Source organism: Myotis daubentonii, chromosome 1, assembly GCF_963259705.1.
Source record: "Myotis daubentonii chromosome 1, mMyoDau2.1, whole genome shotgun sequence".
Classification (NCBI taxonomy): Eukaryota; Metazoa; Chordata; class Mammalia; order Chiroptera; family Vespertilionidae; genus Myotis; species Myotis daubentonii.
In genome coordinates, this window is record NC_081840.1 from 28,287,963 (window position 1) to 28,314,411 (window position 26,449).

At 37.9% G+C, this 26,449-nt stretch overlaps 1 protein-coding gene across 11 annotated transcripts in view; it reads right to left on the bottom strand.

Moving 5' to 3' along the window:
* Positions 1-26,449, bottom strand: part of GPHN (gephyrin) — a 444,048-nt gene that overhangs the window by 209,063 nt on the left and 208,536 nt on the right. For 5 of the 11 annotated variants that reach the window (XM_059693262.1, XM_059693232.1, XM_059693281.1 and 2 more), the window contains exon 5: positions 18,965-19,003. The exons of the other annotated variants lie outside the window; for them this stretch is intronic. In XM_059693262.1, coding sequence (XP_059549245.1) covers positions 18,965-19,003 — 39 coding nt within the window. The remainder of the gene's footprint in view (positions 1-18,964; positions 19,004-26,449) is intronic. 11 annotated transcript variants of the gene reach the window in all.

Below are 26,449 nucleotides of genomic sequence, written 5' to 3' on the forward strand. Positions count from 1 at the left end.
TACAATATTTAATATCTGGTTATGATAAGAGATCAAGGGAGACTGTATAATTATAGAGAGAAAGCAAGAAAAAGAGTAAAAATTTAAGTACTGTAGCCAATTTCATCTTTTATTCCATTTAGTGAACATGTTGCAGTGAGCACGAGATGCTGAGTTAAGTCTACTGTTTCTCCAGTTCACCTCAGTTCCCAGTTCCCATGAGCATCACTGAGTTAACGTATCAGTGTTCTAAGTAAAGCTCTGATGTTCAAAGGTAAGTATTTCTTCTATAACATGGCCTCTAACACACGCCAAGCAATGTATCTGATTCAACAAAAGGATTTATTTCAATGTTAGAGTAAAAACAAATTGTTGGGTTACTGAGAATATGTCTTTCTATAATAATACTACATCACAGTTACTTTACCTATGAAAAATCTCATCCTCTTTGCTAACATTTAGATCCCAACCTCTGTGAAATAACTAACTTGAGTATACAGTGATGAATACTCCTTAGCTTAAAAACATTTTTCTTTATCCGGTTACTTTTCACATTGTTTTCCTTCTTTATCTAAAAATTAATTTAATTAATTATCACACATATATACACACATATTTTTACGCATGGAATTTTGGGCTGATATCTTAGAATCAAGATTTGTAATTTAAGATCTGAGGATCCCAGACTCTTTCAGAACCTCCAGATGACGGTGCTCAGAGTAAGGTAGGTCACTATCCAAAAAAAGTCTATGTCACCTTCAGGTTTGAGATTTAAAAGAAGTCAAAATAGAGTCCATCCTTGAGCAACAACAACGAATTGCACTTCATAAAATGTATGTGTGTGCACACATGTACACATGTTCTAGGACTGGAATTGAGTTCTCAGGCTGGGGCTATAGGCTGAAGAGTTGACTTTATTAGGGTACTGGTGGGACTGAGGAGGAAGAAATTGGCTGCCCATTACCTAGTCAAAATGGGTGGAAATAAACATCCCTACTAACACATAAATAAACATACACATGCACGCCTAAGGCTGCTCATTTTTAACATTTTCTCTTTTGATGCTACCTTAATGTTCATTTTAGCTGAATGATATGATCTGTTCTAGAAACTGTACCCTTAAGTATGGCTCAAGATATGCAAGAACCAAACTAAATTCACAAGAATACCCAATAAAGGATATTTAAGAATTCAGGTTTATAAAACAAACCGAAAGATTTGATAACCAAGCAATATTATTTTATATTAAGATAATTATGAACAGTGTTAACTCAAGTCCTGTCTTCACAGAATAAAAATCAAGTATCTAAGAGCAGAGGGTACCCAAAACAGGAACATTGAGTGGAGCAAATGGAAACTGGCCTTTTGTTCAACACTGTAATAGGAAGGGCAAAGTTCTATACTAACAAAATTTGCTTCTAGGGAAAGAAGAGATGACAAAAAAATAGGTGGGGATGTGGGGGGTGGAGGGGATGACAACACTAGATTATGTCACATCCTAGTTTCCAAAAGTTCTTCTTCTTTTATTAATGTAGATTGACCAGAAGCTATCAGACATTTTGTAATTTTCTCTGAATAATTTTCATATATCTCAGCTTCCGCAAATTCTGTTTTGTAAACCTTTTTATATTACAAAATGATAGTCTATGTAAGGAATATTTTCCTTAATCTTCTTGACCTGTCTGATTGCCAGCAGCAATGAAAAGAAAACATCAGAGAGAAACAGTACTGTTTCAAAAGGATGGAATAAAAAAAAATATATATATGGCTATTAATTTTCAGTATCTCAAAATAAATCTGGCCTAAATAAATCAAGGCAAATGTAGTTCTATTCTTAAAGTTATTTGTAAAACTGTTCTTGTGTCATCACAGAGGTAGTCAGAAAGCTAAATAAATAGCAATTAATAGAAATCCAAAATATTAGTCTGTTAAAAGCAGTAAAGCTTATATAAAACAAATGCCTAATGTTATGGCTCATCATAACAGAAAAGTAATCTCAAAATTACTCAGGTGCTACCTCAGAACAATATATTTTGAGTCTAATATGATATATTCTGAACATAAATCTTTAAAGATAAAAGGGCACTGTTTTTGATTAAACTATGGATAACTATGACATGAGGCTCAAAAATGAGTGAGTTTGAATCCTGACATATTAAGATTGTTCTATGGATTGTGCTCAAGATTTTCCAAAGTTTTTCAACTAAGTGTAACAGTAAAATTATTATAAGTGAGATGCCAAATTATGTAAGAATAAACATTTTAATATATTATTTTTATATTAAAAATATACTATTTTTATTATGTGATGAAGATTTAAAAAATTGGTCTCCAAATCATTAAAGTGAGAAGGTAGGTAACATTAGAAAAATTTAAAGTATTGAATACATTAGGAAGAGAAAATAATACAATCTTAGATATTTAATTCACTTTTTGAAACATAACAATTTTATTTAAATATTAGTAAATTAAGAAAGTCAAATATGATTACTAGATTTAAAGTATATAACACACTTAGGAATTAATTCTTTCTGTATCTAAATCAAGTCTCTATATATAAAACCCTAAACAACCAGACTGGATGACTGGCCAGTAGCCATGACATGCACTGACCACCAGGGGGTAGACGCTCAACGCATAGGCATGGAAACATGGAACAGACTGATGAATTTCACAGGGAAGTGGGGAGGAGGGAGGGTGGAAAGCGATGAACAAATCCGTGACTGGGTTTCTAGTTCCTATATAAGTGATTTGTCCTTCTTTGGTTACTTTAAAAATCATTGCCTTTATTCTTTCTTTTTGAGGCTATGATGAATGTACTTTGGTATTTCTCATTTCATTCTCCATACCTATGTTTCTCTTATATTCCCATTAAATCATCTCTCTATGTAATTTTTCCAATATGAATTGGAAAAATAGTAATTTCCTCAGATAGATATTTCAGTGTGCGAATTCTCTCTTCTGCTGGTCTAATCTGCTGTTTTATCTGTTCATCGATTTTTTAGACTTGCATTTTCTTATTTCTAAGAATCCCATTCCCCCCAAAATTGCTCATTCATAAATGATGATCTCTTATGTCTTTATTTTTGTTAGTCTCTCTTTGTTCTTTTGGACATTTCACCATAGGTAGGTTAAACATATATCCTGGCTTGCCAGGGACAGTTTGATGTGTTCCTGTTGTGTCTGCTAAACCTGTCTGGTATAGCATTTGTCCTAAACGAAAGTTCCCCAGTATGAACAATAAATGACAACAGTCATCTAATTCTTAGATGACTTTTGTATTTGACAGTTCTAGCAGTTGTCATGTTTTTCAGTCCATCTACTGAATAATGGTTTTGCTTTGCTGACTTGTGATTGGTAAGTTTTAGTAGTACATTCATTACTTGATCTTAATCTGTTGAGAATACCGCTGAATTAAACTGGGGAAAATGTCCTTTGGAGAAATATTATTTGTTTCACTGTCAGTTTCCACTTCAGCCTCCAACAGGTTCTCAGTCTCAGGGAATCCCAGGATGAACTTTACACACTGCTGCTAATCCAAGGATAAGTGTCTCACCAGCAGTGCTGCTAGTCATCTATCCCAGGGCACCTTCTGTCTCTCCCAAGTCTTGGCTTCCTATAGTTGTGGCTAATGTTCCCTGCTGCTCTGACTTCCAACTCATGGTATTTTGGGGGAGAATGTGAATCTAAATACTGATAGTGTCTGTCATTTTACAGGGTATGCCTCAGAGGATCTGTCCTTTTACTGGGTTAAGTTTTTCTATAGTGGGAAGGTTTTTCAAAGTACCAAATCAATGATTATTTTAGACCACACCTCTTTGTAAACTGCTTTATTCCTTTATGAAATGGATGTCTTTTATATAATTACACTGACATTTTTGACACATTGCAGACTGCCCTACAGAGAGATGGTACCAATTTATCTTCTAAACAATAATGTGCTTTTCACACAAACCTTGCCTATTCCAGGCAATCTCAATTTTAAAGTTATTTAATTGGTGCGTACAAAACAACAGAGTATTTTTAAAGGTACATTTATTACCAATTATAACAAGTACATATTTAAAAGCAACTTACAACTTTTCGCTTGCAAATTGTCTGTTTATATCCTTTGCCTACTTTCTATACTGTTCTTCCTATCGAATTATAAGAAAACTTTATATATTGAAAATATTAAACTGTTGGCAGTTAAATCTATTGCAAATATTTATTTTTAAGTTTGACATTTGTAATAATTTTTGCTTAGCTGATATTTCCATGAAGAAGTTTTAAATTGCTTATATAGGAGGTTCTATAAGTATTTTTATTATATTTTCTGAGTTTCATGTCTCAACTAGAAAGGTTTCTCTTACCTAGAGATCATAAGCATAACCTAATAATTTAAAAATCATAAACTTATAGTTTTTTATGTTAAATGTTTAATCCATGTATAGTTTAATTTTTTTACATGATCAATCTTCTCGACCAAAATGGATATCCAATTTTCTGAATACCTTTTACTGAATAATCCATCTTTCCTCCAATGTCTGGAAATGTCATATTTATAATGTATTAAATTCCAATTTTATACATATTGAGATGAATAAAACATCATTTGGTTGGATTTATCTCTAAGTTTGTTTTCATGTAACGTGCCAAATGTTTAATTACAGTGCCTTATATTATGTTTTTACATATGACTGGATAAAGCCCTCTCATTGTTTAACTTAAAAAAAAAATTACTAGATATTTTCTTAGATCTGTTCTTTTAAAATGACATTTAGATTCAACTTTGTATACTCTCCCCAAAATCAATTGGGAATTATACCAGATTTATCAATCAATTTAAGGAAAATCGACAATTTCACAGAAATATTTGCATCTAAGAACATGGCATGACTTCCCAATCATTCAAACAATATTGTATGTCCTTTAATAAAGTTTTGTTTATTCAAAGCTGGCAAAATTCTTGTTTATTCTTAGGCAGTATAAAGTTTCCTTTTTTTTTTTCTATTGCAAAGAAGACATTTTTCCATTATATTTTCTAGTGGGTTATTCCTAATTTAAGTAATACTATTCTATAGTTATTTAAAAAAAGGAAATACTCTTGTATTTAGCTGCCATTAAAAACTTTTCTGGATTCTAATACTTTTTCAATTGATTCTTTTGGATTTTCTAGGTGAATAATGTCTATAAAAAAAAGGGTTTACAACTTTTTTAAAAAAATGCTAGCATTCTTCATCTTCCAAAACATTGATAGGCAGTGCTATGTTACCAAAAGCTAACTACTCATTCTCTGGGTCACAAATAGGCAACTAGCTTTGCCACTATCTTAGGTAGCAATCAATACATCTTTGAAGTGATGCTACTGGGAATTTTCTGACTCACTGGCTTTATTCTCTTAAGGAATGCATACACAAACCAATTCAAATACAGTAATTGTCCCATCTAAAAATAACAACTGGAACTCAATTAATTTCCTCCAGAAAATTTCCTTCTTATTCATACAGATGCAATATTTTAAGTCCTTTCTTCCTTCCCTCTCCCCACTCTTGCTTTTAACATACACATACACATACAGAGACACACACACTGTGTTTCATTTTTTCTTCCTGAGCTAAAAACAACTTTATTCATGACTAAGTGTATAAATTTTGTGAAAAGTAAAACTCGTGAAATCTGAAACAAAAAAAAGATGAAGTTTTAAATTAAAACAAAAAAAAGGCCAATGCCATTATTCAGTCTAGACTGTTACCAATCTTCCTACAGATTATACATAAAGATTTCCATCAATTTATTCATTTTCAACTAATGATATCTATTCTTCTACAAGTTTGAACACTAAAGATAAATTTGGACATTATTTTGAATTCAATTTTAATTACTGAGTAGAATTCTATTTATTTTTCATTGCTCAGATTTTGTATTTCAGTCACACACACACGTTTTTGAAAGCTGGCTCTGAAAACTATCCTCTGCAATCTTCATACCCAGTTAGTAAAAAAGTGATATAAATTCTATCCCGAGAGAGCCATCTATCCCTCTCTAATCTCGCCTGCATTTAGGTTCTCAACATCTTTTGTTTGAATAGCTCAATAACCTGACTGGTGTTATAACTAAGTTTACTCTCATTCAACCCATTCTCTACTCTGCTGCCAAAGTGGTCTTTCTGAATTTCAAAAATCATTAAATTCAATGCTATTTAACATCTTTCAAAAAATCTTAATTTCTTTCCACAGGAAAATCCAGTTGCCTTTTATATGACACAGAGAGTCTCTATAATTTGACCCTATCTACATCTCTAGGTTCTCTCTTGCCACTTCCATCTCCAAACCCAGTCTGCAGCCCAACTGATCTACTGGAAGAGTTAAGATTTCAGCCATTGTGCCTTTATAGAATTGATAAATTCTTCACAGTAGATTAATAAATATTGGATTATTTCTACAATGGATTACTGTATGATAATGAGAATGAACAACTACATATAATGATATTAATTGATTTTACAAAATATAATATTGAGCAAGAGATCCAGACACAAAAGATTACATACTATATGGTTTCATTTATATAAAGTTCAGTAAAAAAAAACACCTATAATACTAAAAGTCAGAAGAGTAGTTACTTTTGACAGTTGGGCTGTAACTGAAAGGGAGCACAAGAAAGTCCTCTGGGATGCTCTTAACATTCTGGTGTCTTGATTTGGAAGGCGCTGTTTACGTGAGTATATGTTTGTTTTTTGAAAATCCATTGTTATAACTATACTGTTAGTGTGTTTTTTGTAAATTTAAGTGAAAGATAAATAATACAAATAACAGTAACAACAAAAACAGTTCCAGTATCACTGCTTTGAAATTTTTTCTAATTCCCTCAGGCAAACTTTATATCTTGCTTCTATCACACATACAACACTACTATATTCATGAGCATGTCATATTTTATTTATCTAACTAGAGGCCTGGCGCATGAATTTGTGTACCGGTGGGGTCTCTCAGCCTGGCTTGCGCCCTCTTACAATTCAGGACCCCTCAGGGGATGTTCAACTGCCGGCTTCCGCCTGATCCCCACAGGCCAGGCCTAGGAACCCCACTGGTGCACAAATTCGAGCATCCGACCTCTAGTATGCATTTAAGATCTTGGTTAATCTCTTCCCCTCCCCCCGCTTCCCCTCCCCACTGAGGTTCATCAGTCTGTTCCATGTTTCCATGCATGTGCTTTGAGCGTCTGCCCCCTGGTGGTCAGTGCGCATCATAGCTACTGGTTGAACAGTCAAAAGGTTGTTTAGGCTTTTATATACTGGTATATAGACTAGAGGCCCGGTACGCAAAATTCATGCACTGGGGGGGAGGGGTTCCCTCAGCCTAGACTGCACCCTCTTGCAGTTCAGGACCCCTCGGGGGATGTCTGACTGCCGGCTTGTGGCTGGATGGCCTTGTGCTGCTGCACAGCCTATTGTTTGAGCTTCAGCAGCTGCTGCATGTGCACAGGCTGGGTCACCATAGTCTGTCCTGTGAACACCATCGAGTAGGTGAGTCAAGAGCAGAGGCAGGCTCACCCCGAGTTCCCTATGCTTCCCTGATTCACCGAGTTATTCAGACTGACTGCCTTGTACAGAGAACAGCACTGGGATCGGGCCTAAGCCAGCAGTCGGACATCCCTCTCACAGTCTGGGACCCCTCAGGGGATGTAGCAGTGCACCAAGCGGCAGGTGGCCAGGGAGGAGCCTGAAACAGGGTTGGGCGCCGTGCCGCTCACGATCATCCTGACCCACTGTGACTGCTGCCACCATTTGGTAGTGCTGCCGTGGAGTTGGGAGAGGCTCCCACCGTGGCAGTTGTGCTTGCCAGCCATGAGCCTGGTTTCGGGCTGAGTGGCCCTGCCCCTGTGGGAGCACACTGACCATCAGGGGGCAGCTCCTGCATTGAGCATCTGCCCTGTAGTGGTCAGTGCACATCATAGCAACCGGTCGTTCTGGTCGTTCCGCCATAACAGTCGTTTAGGCTTTTATTATATAGATTCTTTCTATTTATTACCTATAATGTAACTTCCCAGAATGCTAAGATCATAACTTTCTGTCCATGTGTTCCCAGGTCCCAGCACAGTGCAGTTACTGAGTGTATGTGTGTGTGTGTGTGTGTATGTGTGTGCATCTCTCTCTCTCTATATATATATATAGCAGTAATATGCAAATGAGGTCAAGACTCTGTGACGGTCACGACCAGCTCAGGAGGAGGGGCTGGGCACGGCCCTGAGCCTGAGAGAACAATATGCAGGCACAGCCTGGAGCCTGAGAGATCAACACAGAGGGGTGCCTTGTTCCAAGCCTCAGAAGCAGCTGGGGGCAGGCCCCCAGCGGACACACACACACAGTGTGCCTGCTCACAACCTCTGTGGTGGGGCTGGGGGCAGACCCCCAGAGGACACACATACACACATACACACACACACACACACACACACACACACACACACACACGGCGCCTGCTTGGAGCCTACGTGGCCGAGGTCACCTGTCAGGGCTGCGAGGGGAGAGGAAAGCCTAGCCTGACACATGTACCAGTGCCCAGGAGGTGCTTGGGTCCCTTGGTCTGATGGGTTTTCTCCAGGGAAGTCTTCTGGTTGCTTCTCTGGTCCTGGTCAAGGGAAGGAGCCAGGGGTGGGGGGAAACGAGGCCAGGCCAATCTGGATTTTCCAATTGTTCTTGGCTGTGTGTTTGCTCCAGAGGCTGGTGGGAGGAAGTTCTCCGCACAAAGGCAGGAAGGCAGAGGAGCTCTGTGGCAAAGGCGAAGACACAGCGGTCCTGAGACAGCCCGAGGGTTTGCAGCACAGAGCAATGGGCAGGGCAGCCACCGCAGGGGCTGTCCCCAGCACCTCTCACCCCTCCGAGGGCATCAACTCGGGATGTCACAAATGGGGAAACAGACCCAAACAGAGTTTAGACCTGCCCAGGTCACATAAAGGCTTCCAATTCAGTACCCTTTCCACTCTTCTTCAGGTTCACAACCATTGACTGAACACTTTCAAGTTCCTAGAGGGTGGTAATCTCTCACCAACTGTGGTTTTAAGAGGGTTCCCTTTTAGATGTATGCCTTTACACAGCTTTCTCGAAGAGGCGCTTACATGCCATACAACTCACCCACAGCAAGCATACTGTTTGATGCGTGAATTTCCACAGCAGCTCAACCACCGACAAAAACCATTTTCAAGCTTCCATCATGCTGTTTGCCCATCTGCAGTCAACCTCACCCCAACCCCAGGCAACCAGAGATCTGCTTTCTGTCTCTGAAATTTTGTATTTTCTAGAAATCTCCACCTTCTATATAAAAAAAAAGGTAAAACCCCCCCCACAAGAATGCTGCTGTCCTCAGGCCTAGAAAGGGGAAGACACTGAGGGCAAAAAGATGTCTCCGTGAAGAGCCTACAGTGCGGGGCCCGGCCCCTCCTGCTTCAACTCCCAGATGAACAAAGTGAGGGTCAGAGAGGCCTGGGGTGTGGTTCAGTCTTTTCAACCCATGCCTGCATCCCAGATGCTAATGACAGTGGCAGCAGTGATGGTACTACTCAGGGCCCGGCCGACCCCGCCCCAGGGGATGGACACACACACACACACACACACACACACACACACACACGGCGCCTGCTTCGAGCCTCCGCAGCCAGACTGCGGCTTAGGCCCGCTCCCCATGGGAGTAGTAAGCTGTCAGTAGGACATCCCCTGAGGGCTCCTGGACAGTGAAAGGGGGAAGGCTGGGCCGAGGGACCCCCACCTCCTAGTGCACAAATTTATATTAACTCTAGTTAATATATAAATGAGGATTTCTTAATTTCTGTACTATTAACATTTGGGCCAGAGGATTCTTTGTTGTAGGGGCTGCCTAGTACATTGTAGGATGTTTAGAAGCTTTTCTGGCCTCTAATAAAAAGATGTCAGTAGCACCCTGCCAGTTGTGACAATCAAAAACATCACCAGGCACTGTGAAATAGTCCCTGGGGACCAAAAATGCTCTTGATTGAGAATCATTTACATAAATAAATGTTTCTGTGGAAAAATACAAGCCAAGTGCTATACAATTCACTTATCAAAAAAGTTTGGGCTTGAAATGGTTTGCATGTTAGTGGAGACTAAAAAAATATGAGGAAAGTTAAGCTCTGCCTGTCAGAACATGTTTATAAAATGCTTTAAATTCCTAGATAATCAAATATAATTCACATTAACTGCATGCCAGAACATTGTTTTCATTGGAATTCTTATGATGCAGAAAACTAATTTGTGCCAAATAATTTGCAAATAGAACTATATATTTAGTATTTTAAAAAAATGACTGCTAATAGTAGCTATGTGGATTCAGTGTCCTAATTATAAATTATTTTCTAAGGTTTGTTATTTATGAACAAACCATTCATTCTAAAATATTAAGATTCAATATTTTTCTATCCATAAAGTATTATCATATATATTCCATAAGAAAAGGTTAGAAAATAAACTATTGTGCATCAGCTATTAAAAAGACTTGCAAAGGGTTTAAGTACTTGTTAGAAAATAATGTGTTTGTATTTTATTAACTGCATACCTTTGATTCAGAATGTGTTTTGAGCTTAACTGCGGTTGTAAGAGGGTGAGTAATGAAATAACTGAGTACTATTATATTAATGGAATTTGAGAAAAGAGAAAACCAACTGGTATATATTTATGTGTCAAATAAACTAGTTAAAAATCTACTGACTTTGCCGAAAGTATTTCCTGGCAAGTAATTCCTTAAACTTCTCTTTGAAATTAGAATCTGTCTTTAAGAACAGGTTACTGAGCCAAAAGAAAACTGAACAAAGAAAACAGGCATTTTATAAAAGAAGAAACAAAATTGGGCAAACATAAGAAAAATGTTTCATCTCATTATTAGTCTACAATATGCCAATAAAGGCATACAATTTTCATCTATCAAATTGGTAAGATTAAAAATGATAATAGATTTGCAGTCTCACAAACTAATATGAATATATAAATTTGCACATGTATTGCAGAGGACAATGTTGACTCTTTTTAAAAAAACATATTTTATTGACTTTAAAAAAACATATTTTATTGACTTTTTACAGAGAGGGAGAGGGTCAAAGAGTTAGAAACATCAATGAGAGAGAAACATTGATCAGCTGCCTCCTGCACACCCCCTACTGGGGATGTGCCCGCAACCAAGGTACATACCCTTGACCGGAATCGAACCTGGGACCTTTCAGTCTGCAGGCCGATGCTCTATCCACTGAGCCAAACCAGTTAGGGCCAATGTTAACTCTTTATTCTATTTTAAGAAATATTGCTAAAGTGATAATCAGAGATGTATTTGACAATTTATATAAAGATAATAGGAAATAAGAACCTAAATAATTAATGATAAGAAAATTAAGTTAGTTATAGCTTATTTATACTCTGTAGTGATTGACAGATCCCTTTTATTTTTGTAGAACAGTTATTACATGGAAAAAGCTTAATTTATATAAAAAGGAGAATGATTAAGAGCAAGGTCCCTGGAGTAAGACTACCTATTTCAAATTCTAATCCTATTATCTTCTACTAGCTCTATGATCTGGGTTAACTCACAATTTAATCTTTCTAAATATAATTTCATATCTGTTAAGTGGTACCTATTGTATATGTTTGTTGTAAGGATTAAATGAGATATTACATAACCTGTCACACAGTTAAGTGCACAACAAATTTCAGTAGCTATAGTAATAATTGAGATGGTTTTATTAAGAAACTCAAACTTATACTTATGGATTCCTAATTGTGGAAATTAATCAATTATTCCTAGCTAATAAGTTGAGATTATTGGTGGGTTTTGTTTACTTCATAAATAAATCTATATTCATAAAATAGGAGTTTTTAAAAAGCTAGTAATAAAAGGCAAGATAAGTAGCAAAAACCATTTTCCTTCTCCTAAATGAGCATATACTTTTCAGTTAAAATCTCATCTTTAACATTATGTCACATTAAAAAGATCATCATTTTATGCTCTTATTGGAAACCTATGATACATGCTAACTGCTGTGATCCTAAAATTCCAACAATAGGAGTAGAATGGAAATTTAAAGATAGACCTTGTTAATACAATAGAAACTCTCTACAGATGACTTTATTTGTTAACTAGCAACCATCATGAAAAGCAGCATATCTCAAAAGGCTCTCTGCCTTTTAACCATCTCACAAGATTGACTTCATTTTAAACTAGAGACATTGAGTTGGGATGAGAAAATAATATACTTATAAGAGATGTTTTTTTTTCAGAATATTTGTTTAAATCTTTATAATGGTACTAGTGGCCTGGTGCACAAAACTTGTGCACATTAAAAGGGAATTAATTAGAGGAAATATTTTAATATTGCTATTTGCCCTTTATAATAGAAGTGTCAATGATGAAAGAAAATTAGTAAAATGCATATGAAAATCTTACTCGTGCCAGAGTCTGGGGCATGCCGTGGGACCCAGAGTCAAGTCTCTGCTCACCCGTGTGAGCCTTGAAATTGTGCGAGACCCAGACCCAGCTGGCCCCAACTGCGTCAAGCCCCGCAGGGCCATGGGCACAGCTTCAGATCCCCTGGCCGGGCGTCGGGCAGAGGGCACAGCCTCAGGTCCCCCGTCAAGCCCCGCTGGGCAGGGGGCATAGCCTCAGGTCTCCTGGCCTGGCGCTGGGTGGGGGGGGTATGGCCTCAGGTCCCCTGGCCTGGCGCCAGGTGGGGGGCATGGCCTCAGGATCCCTGGCCTGGCCTTCAGTCCCCCGACCCCAGTGTGAGGGTGCAAGGACCATTTGCATATTAGCTCTTTATTATATAGGATTATTACCTCTGATTGCAAAATAAATATGCACACATCTACTGTAATATGGGTTTGAACAAATGAAAAATATTGATTACTGAACATCTGAGATGTTTTAATGCTGCTGATATGAACAGAAAATATCTCTATCTCTTCAAAAGTATTAAATACTAGAGGCCCGGTGCACAGATTCGTGCACTGGTGTGGTCCCTCAGCTTGGCCTGCACCCTCTTGCAATCCAGGACCTCTCTGGGGATGTCAGACTGCTGGTTTCGGCCCCCAAGGATGTGTAGTGCACCCAGTGGCAGGCAGCCGGGGAGGAGCCCGAGCTGGAACCAGGCACCACTCCACTCCTGATCATCATGGCTCTGCTGTGCCTGCTGCAGCTGCCTCCACTAGGTAGTGTTGCCACGGAGGTGGGAGAGGCTCATGCCAATGCAGCAGGGCTTGCCAGCTGTGAGCCCGGCTACTGGCTGAGTGGCAGTCCCTCTGTGGGAGTGCATTAACCACCAGGGGGCAGCTCCTGCATTGAGCATCTGCCCCTGATGGTCAGTGCTCTTCACAGTGACCAGCTGACTGGTCATTTGGTTATTCAGTTGCTTAGGCTTTTATATATATATAGATGGTAATAAATTTAAAAGCATTCAGAGATAAATACAAAATGTTTGGGAGTTTTTTGTATTTTATAAATATCCAAATGTCTAACAAATGAATTTTACATGAAATGATTTTGATGTTAAAGACTATTAAATATATAAAAAGAAGCTTTAAACCAAATAATTTCCATACCTGAGGCAATTGACTTTTCCCTCAATAATCTCTCTCTCACTCCACCACACCTCTTGTGCCACAGGTACAATGTGTGAGTTTTTGCCAGCAAAAGTAAAACATTTGAGGATAGAAGAGCAAAGGAGAGAGGAAGAGATTAGGGGATTTAGAGACTGGTTATTAGTGCCTGTTCCTGTCACTGTCTACGTTAAAAACTGAAGGAGTGAAACTACCTCCATAAAATGTTCGTGGAAGGAAGCTACTGCATCTTCCTTTGCAAGGTTCTGAATATGTCCTACTGTTCTTCAGGAGATAAAGGGCGGGGGATGGGGGAGAGAAAGAAAGAAAAATTAGATGACAACTTGTATGTTAGGAGTAGTTACCTATAAAGAATCTCAAGATTGCAAGGAAATTTACAGGATTTTGTTATTAAATTTAAAAAGGACTTGAAGACTAATAAGGGAATGATACAGAGATATTGCCTTTCCTGGTTAACTTTCACAAAAATACAGTATACAACTCTATTTTCAATTTAGCATTCCTCAAAATAAAAATAAGATTTCAGAGATCACAAAAAAGTATATTATTAATAAACAAGTTTAATAGAATGATGCTATTCCTTTATCCCCAGATCTTATACTTTAAAATATCTGCATAATCTTTTCTTGCATTAAAAATGTTTTTCAGAATGAATACAAGCAAAAATGTTAAAAATTATTAAGAAAACAATTTAAATCTGGATGTAATTTCTATTTTAGTGCTTCTTTTCTGACACAAGTATTTTGATCTTTCTGTAGCTGTGCTGTTAAAAAATAAATAACCAGTAGGCTATCAGGAGATGGGAGGGATAAATAGGTTCCCAAAACTTACTTTAGTGTAGCACTTTAAAGAGATTCCTTTAGAAAACTAAGTGTGAAGCAGTGAGCAATAGGAATAAAGCTAACTGCTCTCAAATTTAAAGGCACACATAAATTTAAGGACAAATGCATTTTTAGTTCAAATGACTAATTAACCAAATCCATCATAAAAACTAACGAAGATGACTGAACTTTATGACATTAGGAATTCAAATGAGCTTTAGTTGATAGTAAGAATAAATTAAATCCCCAAACGTTTTCAAATATATAGTTACTAGTGGCCTGGTGCATGAAATTCGTGCACAGAGGGGAGGTTCCCTCAGCCCAGCCTGCACCCTCTCCAATCAGGGACATCCCTCTCGCAATCTGGGACCGCTGGCTCCTAACCTCTCATCTGCCTGCCTGCCTGATTGCCCCTAACTGCCACTGCCTGCCTGCCTGATTGCCCCTAACCCCCCTGCCTGCCTGACTGATTATCCCTAACCTCTCTGCCTGCCTGCCTGATCGCCCCTAACTACCCTTCCCTGCCGCATGATCTTGCCCCCAACTGCCCTCCTCTGCTGGCCTGATTGCCCCTAACTGCCTCTGCTTGCCTGATCACCCTTATCTGCCCTCCCCTGCTGGTCTGGTCTCACCCCCAACTGCCCTCCCCTGCTGGCCAATCTGGTCTGATTGGTCGGTTTCTATGCCAGTCAGCGTCAGAAGCTCTGCCTCCTAGGTAGCCATTGGCTCCTCGTAGTTCACACAGATTTGAATCTGATTGGTTGGTTTCTATGCCAGTCAGCATCTCCGGGCCTATCTCTGGGCCTGATCAGAGAGGCGGGGCTGATCAGCAGTCCCTGCTGAGGCCCGGAGAGAAAGAGAGGCGTAGCTGCTGGCAAAGCCTGGAGAGAAAGTGAGAGGAAACAGCTGATCAACAGCTGCCACAGAGGCTGCGGATCAGACCCTGCCTCTCTCTCCAGGCCTCTCTCCAGGCCTGATCCGCAGCCCCCTCGGTAGTCAGTGCTGGGTCACCATGGCAACCAAGCACTGACTGCAGGACTGACTTCCAGTATTCCGTTGAGCCTTTGGTCAGTCATTATGGACCCTGGATTTTTATATATTAGGATACTTTAGAATGGAAATCCTTATTGTGGTTGTAATTAGATTAAAAAATAACCTCCTAAATATTAGTTATCTATCTCTAGCCAATCTCCACTCTTCCACTATAAAACTAAAAACCCTGGTTTCAGGTAATGCTATTTATTAACAGCTACCAACAAAAATCACTAATTTGTCACTGAATGCTCTAGGTTTTAAAACTAAGAGATTCTTATTGGCATTTAAAATATCACCAGAGTCATTCGGCTGTGATAAGGCATTACAGTAATAAAGAAGACATTCTTAGTCCTGATTCAATGATGCTTACAAGAGGTGAAAGAATGTCCTTATATACAATCACTCTGACTTAGAACATTCTTCCTAAAGAATTAAAATAACAAAATTTTGTAGATATTAGAAATGTATTTTTTGTTAAAAGGTTTTTCCCTTCTCTCGGGATGTAAGCTCCTTGAAAGAGAAGCCTTATCTTTGTGTATCAATTCCTAACAGACTACATAGCATAGAGCAAGCCTTTTAAAATAGGTTCTAATAGAATAATTGTATGTAAAGAAATAACTTCTCACCTATACATATAGAATAGTACAAGTTTATGTACCACCTTGGGAGATTTGAGAAGACAGCCACTCAATTTTCTGTGTTTTGAGAGGTTACATGAGGAAGCTTGGCTGAGAAAGACTCAATAGAGTATGTAAAATCACCGAAGAAACTGAGATAACAAGTGAAAACATTACCTACTAATGGACTGAAAGTCTTCTCTCCCAAATCCATTATTATTGCATATTTAAATACTCCAGTTTTAAAGTCCTTGAAGACAAGAACCAATTTTTCCCAACTTTTATAACTTCTGTAAGGTCTAGGACACTATGCTACACAGTTCAATTTAACAAACATTATGTCTTAACAGTGGATTAAAACACACACACTCACACACACTCAATACCTAAACCATATCCCCAACTCATTATGTCAGAGGGTTGGGCCCAGGACTTTTTATTATTATTATTTTTTAAGTTTTTAAAAAATATTTTTGATTTCTAGAAAGAGAGAAAGGGAGAAAGACAAAAACATCGATGTAAGAACCAAACATTGATCAGCTGTCTCCTGCACATACCCTATCAGGGTTTGAGTCCGTCATCTGAGCATGTGCCCTGCATGTGCCCTGACTGGGAATCAAACTAGTAACTTTTTGGTGCAAGGAACAATGTCCAACCAACCGAGCCACCCAGCCAGGGCAGGTCCAGGAATAGTTTTAGAAAAATCTCTATAGGTAGAAGGCTGGGTATCCAAGATTACTCAATTGAAACAAATTCCTATTCCAGTTGCTAGTTTCTATAAATACACCCTGGTTGCCTCATTCAGTCCCATTATCTTCATTAAACCTTGCCTTTCAAAAGCCTCCCCCTCTTCTCTTCTTTAAAAGTCCACATTACTCTATTTCAAAGACATGCCATCATTCTGTCCTGAAGTTGGTATATTTTTTAATTCAACCCTCTTCAGAATCATTTTGATGTCCTTCAATCATGAGTGTTATTTCACTTCATTCTCCTTTCATTTCTACCAGGGTCTTCTAAATTTCACCTGGCCACCTGTAACCTTTCTAATTTCTTTTGCTCCCAATGCAATATCTTGAACTTATCCATTTTAGTGTTAATTATACAGTTTCCCGATGCCATTGCTATTGATTTTATTTCCTCTTATACAAAATATTAAAAGTTCTGAGTACACTTTTAGGTAAATACCCAAAAGAAGGGGAAGAAAAACAGATACCTGCATACCCATGTTCATAGCAGCATTATTCATAATAGCAAAAAGATGGAACAACTCAAGTGTCCAGAAGAAAGGATAAACAAGAGGTGGCACAAAAACACAATAAAACAGTAGTCTCAAAAAAGAAATTCTAGTATATGCTACAACATAAATCAACCTTGAAAATAATATGTTAAGTATAAGTCAGACTTAGAAGAATAAAAATTGAATGATTCTACTTATACAAGGTACTAGAATAGGCAAATTCAGAGGCAGAAAGTAAAACAGAGATTACCAGGGGCTATAGGAGAGGTCAATGGGGGGTTGGAGGTGGGGAAGGAAGGACATCTTTAATACTTTTAACAATAAAGATAAATTAAATAAATGGATCAGAGTGGAAAGCTACTTTAATGTTAACTACAAAGAAACTATAAGTAAATGTATTAGTTTTAAAGATGATACTTTTAGTCTTAAATGAAATTAATGGGAGTAATTTGTCTTCATGATGCCCTGAAAATATTAGGGAAAATAAATTAGGAAATAAATTTAGTATATGAAAAATTATTAAAATATCCTATACATAAGGAATAAAAAGTACATAATATATGATGTGAAAAGGCAAAGATAACAAATGACTTAGAAAAAAAATTCTATTCTTATGTAAAGAGAAAAATGTAAAGTTGTATAAAAAAGCTAAAAGGATGGGTGGAAATGAGTTTAAAAGGCAGTTTAAGAGTAAATTGGACTGTACTGTTAAAAAGCAAAGCATTTTTCTATTTTTAAGATATGTTTGGACAATATGCAGGCAACACTTTTCTTGGAAATAAAACCTGATCAGGGTTACAAGACAACAGAGGAACAATGCCAGTGATTTATCAGATATAGAGAAGTATAAAGGAGGTAATATGGCAAGTTTCAAGGCTGAGTACATAGGAGATGAATATAATATCTCAAGTTAACTAATGGGGCAGCCATGTACAACAAATAGTTATAGAAGACAGTCATAAAGCAAATTCAATCAGCAGTCCAACTTAGTGGCAGAAGGCAAGTGGAGATCAGCAGCAGAATTGCTAAACAATCTGAACCTACATATATCACAGGCATAGATTGGGCAGAGCAAGATCAAGCAGGCAGATGGCACAGGAGTGCCGACAGACAATGCTGAGCAGTCTAAAATGCTAAAACAGCAAATGGCTATGAGAGTAACAGGCCATTTGCTGCTGGGCAAAGCACAGTGAGTAAAGAATGCAAATTAATCAGCAGATGAGTAAAGTGGGGCAAAAAAAAAAAAAATAGAGAAAAAAAAAATCAAAGGCAGTCAAAGCAGGAAGACAGAATAGCAGAGAGGCAATGATAGATCATCAGAAGCAGTTGGGTTAGGGTAGTGAAAAGCTGTCAGCAGGGGATCAAAACACCATTCAGGAAAAAAATGAGACAGAGTGAAGCAATTTCCTGAATTTGGTGTCTTCCATCTAGGAAACAGTCACGAGTAAACTGCATATGAAAATCCATAAGAGAACAGCACACAAATGGAAATAGCTAATGGATCTGAACTCTATTGCCCAGAGATACAGAGTGACCCTAGGACATAGATACATACAATCCACAAGAAAATTAAACAGATGGGAAAATGGGTTGAAGCATTTTTATAATGACAAAAAAAAAATCAAAACACTAAAAATTATTAATCTGGAAATGATTGGCTGGGATTGAAGTCTTCGCTTACCCCTTTCTGGAGCCCACAAAATGGGAATGTTGGGAATTTCTGCAGCAGAAAAACAGAAGAGAAAAGGGATTTCTGACTCCCAGTTTGAGGAAAGCAGATCAAATTTAGGGCTGTATGAACTGGTTCATGGAAGTAAGAACCAGCCTGAACCTTCACCCTTCCTCAGAATCAAGCCATTTCTGAGGTTTGAGAAAGGTTTAGGAAGCCCTCACCCCATCATTTCCCACAACCGCCCCTTTCACACTTACCTCCAGTGCAAACAGTTTCCAGCAAGGAGGTACTTGGGAAAATTCACTCCCATGTTAACACTATGGCAAAGTTTGAGGATGGCCTACTAATGGTACTTTCTGTGTAGGTCAGATTTCTGACTCAGTGGAATCCCTTCCACCCTTTGTGTGTGAGCAGATGGGACAGGTTATTAGAAGCTACCTACCTCTTTGAAAGTGAATGAGAAAAGAAGCAGGGGCAGAAATACCATTAAAGAAAGTAATACTAATCAATACCTTGATGAGCTCATCAATTGTCATGGGCTTTAATTCCATTAAGATCTTGATGACTCTAAAAAAATAGTATCTCTAGCCAGACTTTTACTCTGAACTCCAGATGCAAATATCTAACAGCCAACTTAACATCTCTACTTGGATATCTTAAAGGCAGTTCAAGTTTCCATGATCAAAGTAAAACTCCTGACCTACCTCTTCAGATCTACTCTTCCCACAGTCTTATCCAGTAAATGGCAACTCCATCCTTCCAATTGCCAAGTCAAAATCCTGGGTATTATACTTAACTTTTTTCTTACTCCAATCTGTTATCTCTACCTTCAAAATGTATCAATAATGTATTTTTCACTAACTCCACCTCTATATCACTGGTTTACTAGTAAGTCACTATAATTTTTCACCTGGATTATTTCAATAGCCTCTTAAATGGTTTCCCAGTTAAAATACAAGTCAAATCATGCCACACCTCTGTTCAAAACTCTCCATTACTCTAAGGGTAAGATACAGGTCCTACTTGATCCATGGCTTATTCCCTCTCCTACTTTAGATGTTTACTCAAATGTCACCTTATCAACAAAGCCTTCCTTGATGGCCTTATTTAAAATTACAATCCTCTTTCCTGCTACCTATCCACCTCCCCTGGTATATTTTTATCCATAGTACTTATCACCATCCCTAATACAACACTTGTTCCTTGTTTACTTATATTTGTGTCACCCCACTAAAATGTGAATTCTAAAGAGGCAGGGAATTTTGACGTCTTTGGTTATTGTTATACTAGGGGCCCGGTGCACGAAATTCGTGCACTGGGTGTGTGTGTCGGGGCGTGTCCCTCAGCCCAGCCTGCCCCCTCTCACATACTGGGAGCCCTCAGGCGTTGACCCCCATCACCCTCCAATCGCAGGATCGGCCCCTTGCCCAGGCCTGACGCCTCTGGCCTAGGCGTCCGGCCCAGGCAGCGGAAACCCGCAGCTGCAGCGGCCCCACAATCGTGGGCTTCGCTTTAGGCCCAGGCAAGGGACCCCTAGCTCCTGGGACTGCCAGCATCGACCATGCCCAGCTCCCATCGCTGGCTCCACCCCTACTTCCTGCTATCACTGGCCAGGGCAGAAAAGGCACCTGATTCTCCAATCATGGCTGGGGGGCAGGGCAAAGGCGGGCCCAGGGCCGCCTTTGCCCTGCCCCCCAGCTCTTAGCTCCCCCCTGGGTTTCCAATCACTGTCAGTGGCAAGGGGCTTCTTCCTGCTTTCCCTTTCGCCTCCCTGCATTGTGCCTACATATGCAAATTAACCGCCATCTTGTTGGCAGTTAACTGCCAATCTTAGTTGGCAGTTAATTTGCATATAGCCCTGATTAGCCAATGAAAAGGGTAGCTCGTACGCCAATTACCATTTTTCTCTTTTATTAGTGTTGATTCCCAATATCTTGAACAGTACTTGGCATTTAAAATAGGAATTCAGGACATATTTGAGTCTGTGAAGTGTTAATTTCTTGTGGGACATCTCCTTTCTCTGTCTTAAATTCTCACAGCAATCTTCTGAAAGCTCAAAAACTATGGGCTTTTAATTAACAGAGTATATGCTAGTACAGAACAGGAGTGTTCTAAAATAGGGTTAGCAAACCACAGCCAATGGGACAAATCCTACCTGCTGCTTTTTTTTTTTTTTTTTGGCATGGCCTACAATCTAAGAGTGATCTTTATATTTTTTAATGATTGAAAAAAAGCAAAAGAAAAATATTTCGTGATATGTGAAACTATATGAAATCTAATTTCAGTGTCTATAAATAAAATGTTATTGGGGTAGAGCAAGGCACATTCATATATATCATCTTATGGCAGATTTTGTGCTACAGGGCTGGCAAAGGTGAATAGTTATGAGAGAGCTCATATATCCTACAAAGTCTAAAATATTTACTATATAGACCTCTAAAGAACAAGTTTGCTGACCTCCATCCAAAGGTATTTTTTGTTTTGTTTAGAAGGCAAAGAGTAATAACTAATGTTTGAACAAAGATAAACTGGAGCATCATTGTGAATACTGTTGCTATTATCGCTCAAGATAAACATGAGGGAAGGTCCATTTATACTAAGATTTGCTTTCAATATTACATAAAAGCAGCCCTCATTTCTCTAATTATTATTTAATACTAGAGGCTCGGTGCACGAATTCGTGCACCAGTGGGGTCTCTTGGCCTGGCCTGAGGGATTGGGCTGAAACCAGCTCTCTGACAACCCCTGAGCGGTCCTGGATTGCAAGAGGGTGAAGGCCAGGCTGAGGGACCCTACCTGTGCACGATCAGGGTCGGGGAGGGACACGGGAGGTTGGCCAGCTGAGGAGGGACTGAGGGAGGGGTCCAGGGCATGCCAGGCCTGTCTTGCTCAGTTCCAATCTGCCAGACCCCAGCAGCAAGCTAACCTACCAGTTGGAGCATCTGCCCCCTGGTGGTCAGTGCATGTCAGAGAGCAGTTGAGCAGCCTTAGCAAATCATTAGCATATTACACTTTGATTGGTTGAACAGCCAACAGGATGACAGGACACTTAGCATATTAGGCTTTTATTATATAGGAGGATTGATGATGATATTCATTCATCTACCCACTACACAGAAACACTCTATCTTAAGGGATAGGGTGCAGTATAGAAAAGTCTTAAAAATGGCAAAAAGAGAGGAAGTGAAGGAGGAAAGTAAATAGGGCCAACAAATAGATCACATATCAAAGTACCATAATTAACTAAACCTCTAAGTACCCTGTTTAACAATAGTGGGAAACTGGCATCGTGTGAATCTCTTTTGAACCAAATCAATGGTGTTACAATGCTAAAGTGAATTCATGATAATGGAGGTCTCCTATACAATGTAGTCTTAAATCAGAGCAAGCAACAGACACATTTTAATAAGATTCCATTACATTTATATAATATACAAAACTAACAGCTATCTTCTCATTGGCTCAAAAGCATGTATTTTATAGAGTATTTTTTAAAATTTGAAAAATCCTATTTGAAATCACCTTCTAGTCAAAACTGACCTATCTTCTCAGTACATAAAGTTTTATCCTGATAATTATTACAGGAAAGGATATTATATCATGCTGTAATTAAACTATAGAAAGCAAAGAGGGAGGTGAGGGGAAAACACACTTAAATTGCTCCAATGATATACATCACTACAATGCTATCTTCAATCTTCATAGAGTCATATAATTTATTTCCTCATATCAATTGGTTCTTCCAGCACAATCAACTGCTTCTTCTGCATTATTGCCTTTGACCTTCAATATCTCTCTCAGGAAACTGATGACAATGCATTTTCAGACAACATACTGACAAAAGCTTTACTGCTTCTTTCTTCTCGGCATCTTCTGAAGGAATTTGGATTCTTCCTGTAAGTTCTCATCATTGTGCCTGTCATTTATGATTATCTGTAACAGTTTCTCCCTCCACTGGACATCTGTCCTCTGTTCTTTAATAGCAGTCATGTTCTTTCCAAGTTCCAATATGAGGAAATAATACTTGTAAGTTACTAGAATGATTCCAAGTAGTTTATTTTGTTATATGAATCCACTTTCTGACTCTCTATTATTAGTTCCATGTTTCCTTTTTTGGCAGGCAGTAACAAAATTACAAATATTCTGCCCTTCTAATACAGTGATATCATTCTAAGAAGCTCAGAGGACTTGACAGATATAAATCTATCTGTTATCATTTTACTACATTTTGCATGAAAAGCAACATTAATTCCACTTTATAGATGGAACTCTAACATAAGAGATGAATACACATTCTTTATTTCAGACAATAATAAGGAGTATCCTGAAATTTTCATTCCTGAAAATGTATCTGTAGATAAATATGCTTTACCACTTGTATTTGCAATTTATTTAATGATATTTAGTTTTCAATGCCTTAGCACATAATTTGCAAAACTGAAGTATTCAGATGCCAGCCTCTGTTCATTTTACAAGAGTATGCTTATAAGGGTAAGCTGGAAAGGTGATTTTAAGGTTTTTATCACTCTGACAGATTTAAGGTAGAAAAAAATCAATATCTAGCATGTCATCTCTGTTTCTTTTTACTTCTTCACAACTACACTCTTGTAAACTTTAGGTCCGTATCTTGATGGGTTTTTCCCCAGAAAAAAATTCTTTCAATATTTACTCAGCTATTATCTACTTACTTTTTAAGCTAATGCTCTTTCTACTTATATTGCAGGTAATAATAGCAAATATTTATGTGGCAAATATTGTTTTTAGTGTCCTACTTACATTAATCCACAACCTACCCATGAGTTAAGTATTTTTATTCTCTCCATTTTACACATAAGAAATAAGTATAGAAAATTAGTAAAGTTGTATAAGGTTGCACACTAGGAAATGGTGAATCTAGTATTCAAACCTACGTGCTTTTAATCACTATGTTATGCAGCCTCATATATGGTTAAATGGGCAACACCATTTTTCTAGTAAGAGCTCTATTTAGACATAAATTTTGTCATAATAAATAAATTTGTATTTTACTGATATGATCTCTCTTCACCAAACAGGTACCCCCAAAAAAGCTGAGTTTACATATTCTGGTACAGTGTAGGCATGGAATTAAGCATTATACTTAAGGGAAAATAAAGACAGCATTTTATTTATGGATTCTTTATACATGAAATTTGTTTTTGCCTTATACTCAAAATTTCAAAATTCTGACCTTGAGTAGCAATATGCTTTACTCTCTTTAGTGTGGCTATGTGGAATGGGAGACTTTCAATATAATAGTTTTAAATGCAATGCCACTTATTGTCCTAATTACTTCATCTAAGTGATTTTGTACCTGTAACTTTTCCACTGGTACAATTGTACTACAAAGTTTTTCTTTTTCTTTTTTTAACATATTTTTATTGATTTCAGAGAAGAAGGGAGAGGAAGAGAGAGACAGAAACATCGATGAGAGACAATCATTGATTGGCTGCCTCTTGCACGCTCCCTACTGGGAATTGAGCCCACAACCTGGGTATGTGCCCTAATCAGGAATCAAACCTTGACCTCCTGGTTCATGGATCGACACTCATCCACTAAGCCACATTGACCGGGCAGGAGTTTTTCTTTTTAATGAATAAATAAAATAGGGGGTGAATGTCTTGGGAAAGTCTGTAGCTGTTGGGGAAAAAAATGAGTGCAAAAATACTATTAAAGTAAGTGGACCTAAAAGGGAAATGTAGTGTTTATCTTCAAATATTTGAACTGTCATGCAAAAGAGGACTTTAACTTCTTTTGTACATTGCAAAGGGCAGAATTAGGACTACTAGGTAGAAATTATAAGGCATCAGGTTTCAATTTGGTATGTTTGGACTTTCAAAGAATTAGAGTTCCACAAGCAACAAACTCCCAGATGAAAGAAATAGTGATAAAGATGTTTAGACAAAGGCAAAGTACGAATGATAAAAAGGAGATGGTAGGACTTTGAATATAGCATCTACTCAAACTCTGAGAAACTGTGATTCCTCTATTATGTTATTTGTAATTTTACATAAAATAAGCTAACTAAAGATTCAACACTGACAAAATCTCTAAGAGAATATTCCTTGATTTTCTTAATTTTAAGATTAGTATTAACTGAAAGGTTTCCAAAGGACAAATCAAAATTGGAACTTGGTACTTCACAACACTTTAAATTTTATACACAAATAACTATATTTGTAGGTTACAACAGGAAAAAACACACACCAAACAAGGCACAAAAAATAATCTTCAAAAAGAATGACGTTAGATCTACTGAGGAATGTATTGATATGCATTTCAATTAATGTCAATTCTCAAAAGGGTCTATTTTTAGAGAGCTTTGATGGCAGGATTTTACTGTGTGTACTGGTTGATAGTAGACTTAAGAATTCTGGTTCCTAAGGAATCTCTGAATAATGACAGTTGCTATTTTTCATCTCTACAGATGGCACTACTCTAGCTGATCTAAGAAAGAGATTTAAATAACATAGGTCTATTCTGCTACTTTGGGATGAAATGTTCTGTAAATATCAATTAAATCCATCAGGTCTAGTGTGTCATTTAAAGTTTTTGTTTCCTTGTTGATTTTTTATCTGGAAGATCTATCCATTGATGACAGTGGGGTGATAAATTTTTCTACTATGACTATATTGCTGTGGATCTTTCCCTTAAAGTCCACCAAGAGGTTTAAATATATATATATATTTAGGTGCTCCTATATTGAGTGCATATATGTTAATAGGGCCATATCCTCTTGTTGGATCGATCCCTTTAGTATTAGGTACTGACTTTGTCTCTTGTTATGTCCTTTGTTTGAAGTCTATTTTATCAGAAATAAGTATTGCTACCCCAGCTTTTTTTTTGTTTCAATTTATATGGAATATTTTTTTTCCATCCTCTAACTTTCAGCCTGTGTGAATATTTTGTTCTGAGGTTGGTCTCTTGTAGACAGAATATATACAGGTTGTGGGTTTTTTTCTAACCTGACCGGGAATCAAACCAGCAACCTCTGGGAGAATGGGATGACACCCAATCAACTGAGGCACAACAGCTGGGCAGGGTCATGTTTTCTTATCCATTCAGCTACCCTATGTCTTTTGACTGGGGCACTAAAAAATAATAATTAATAAATAAATAAACAAATAGACAGAGGATAGAGAGATAGATAACATAGTCTAGTTTATCCATCTTTCCATGTAAAGTGAATTCTCTTCTTTCGCCAGGAAGATTTTCTTTTTTTTTTTTTAATATATATTTTATTGATTTTTTACAGAGAGGAAGAGAGAGAGAGATAGAGAGTTAGAAACATCGATGAGAGAGAAACATCGATCAGCTGCCTCCTGCACATCCCCCACTGGGGATGTGCCCACAACCCAGGCACATGCCCTTGACCGGAATCGAACCTGGGACCCTTCAGTCCGCAGGCCGACGCTCTATCCACTGAGCCAAACCGGTTTTGGCCAGGAAGATTTTCTTAATTTTTATCTTTTATTT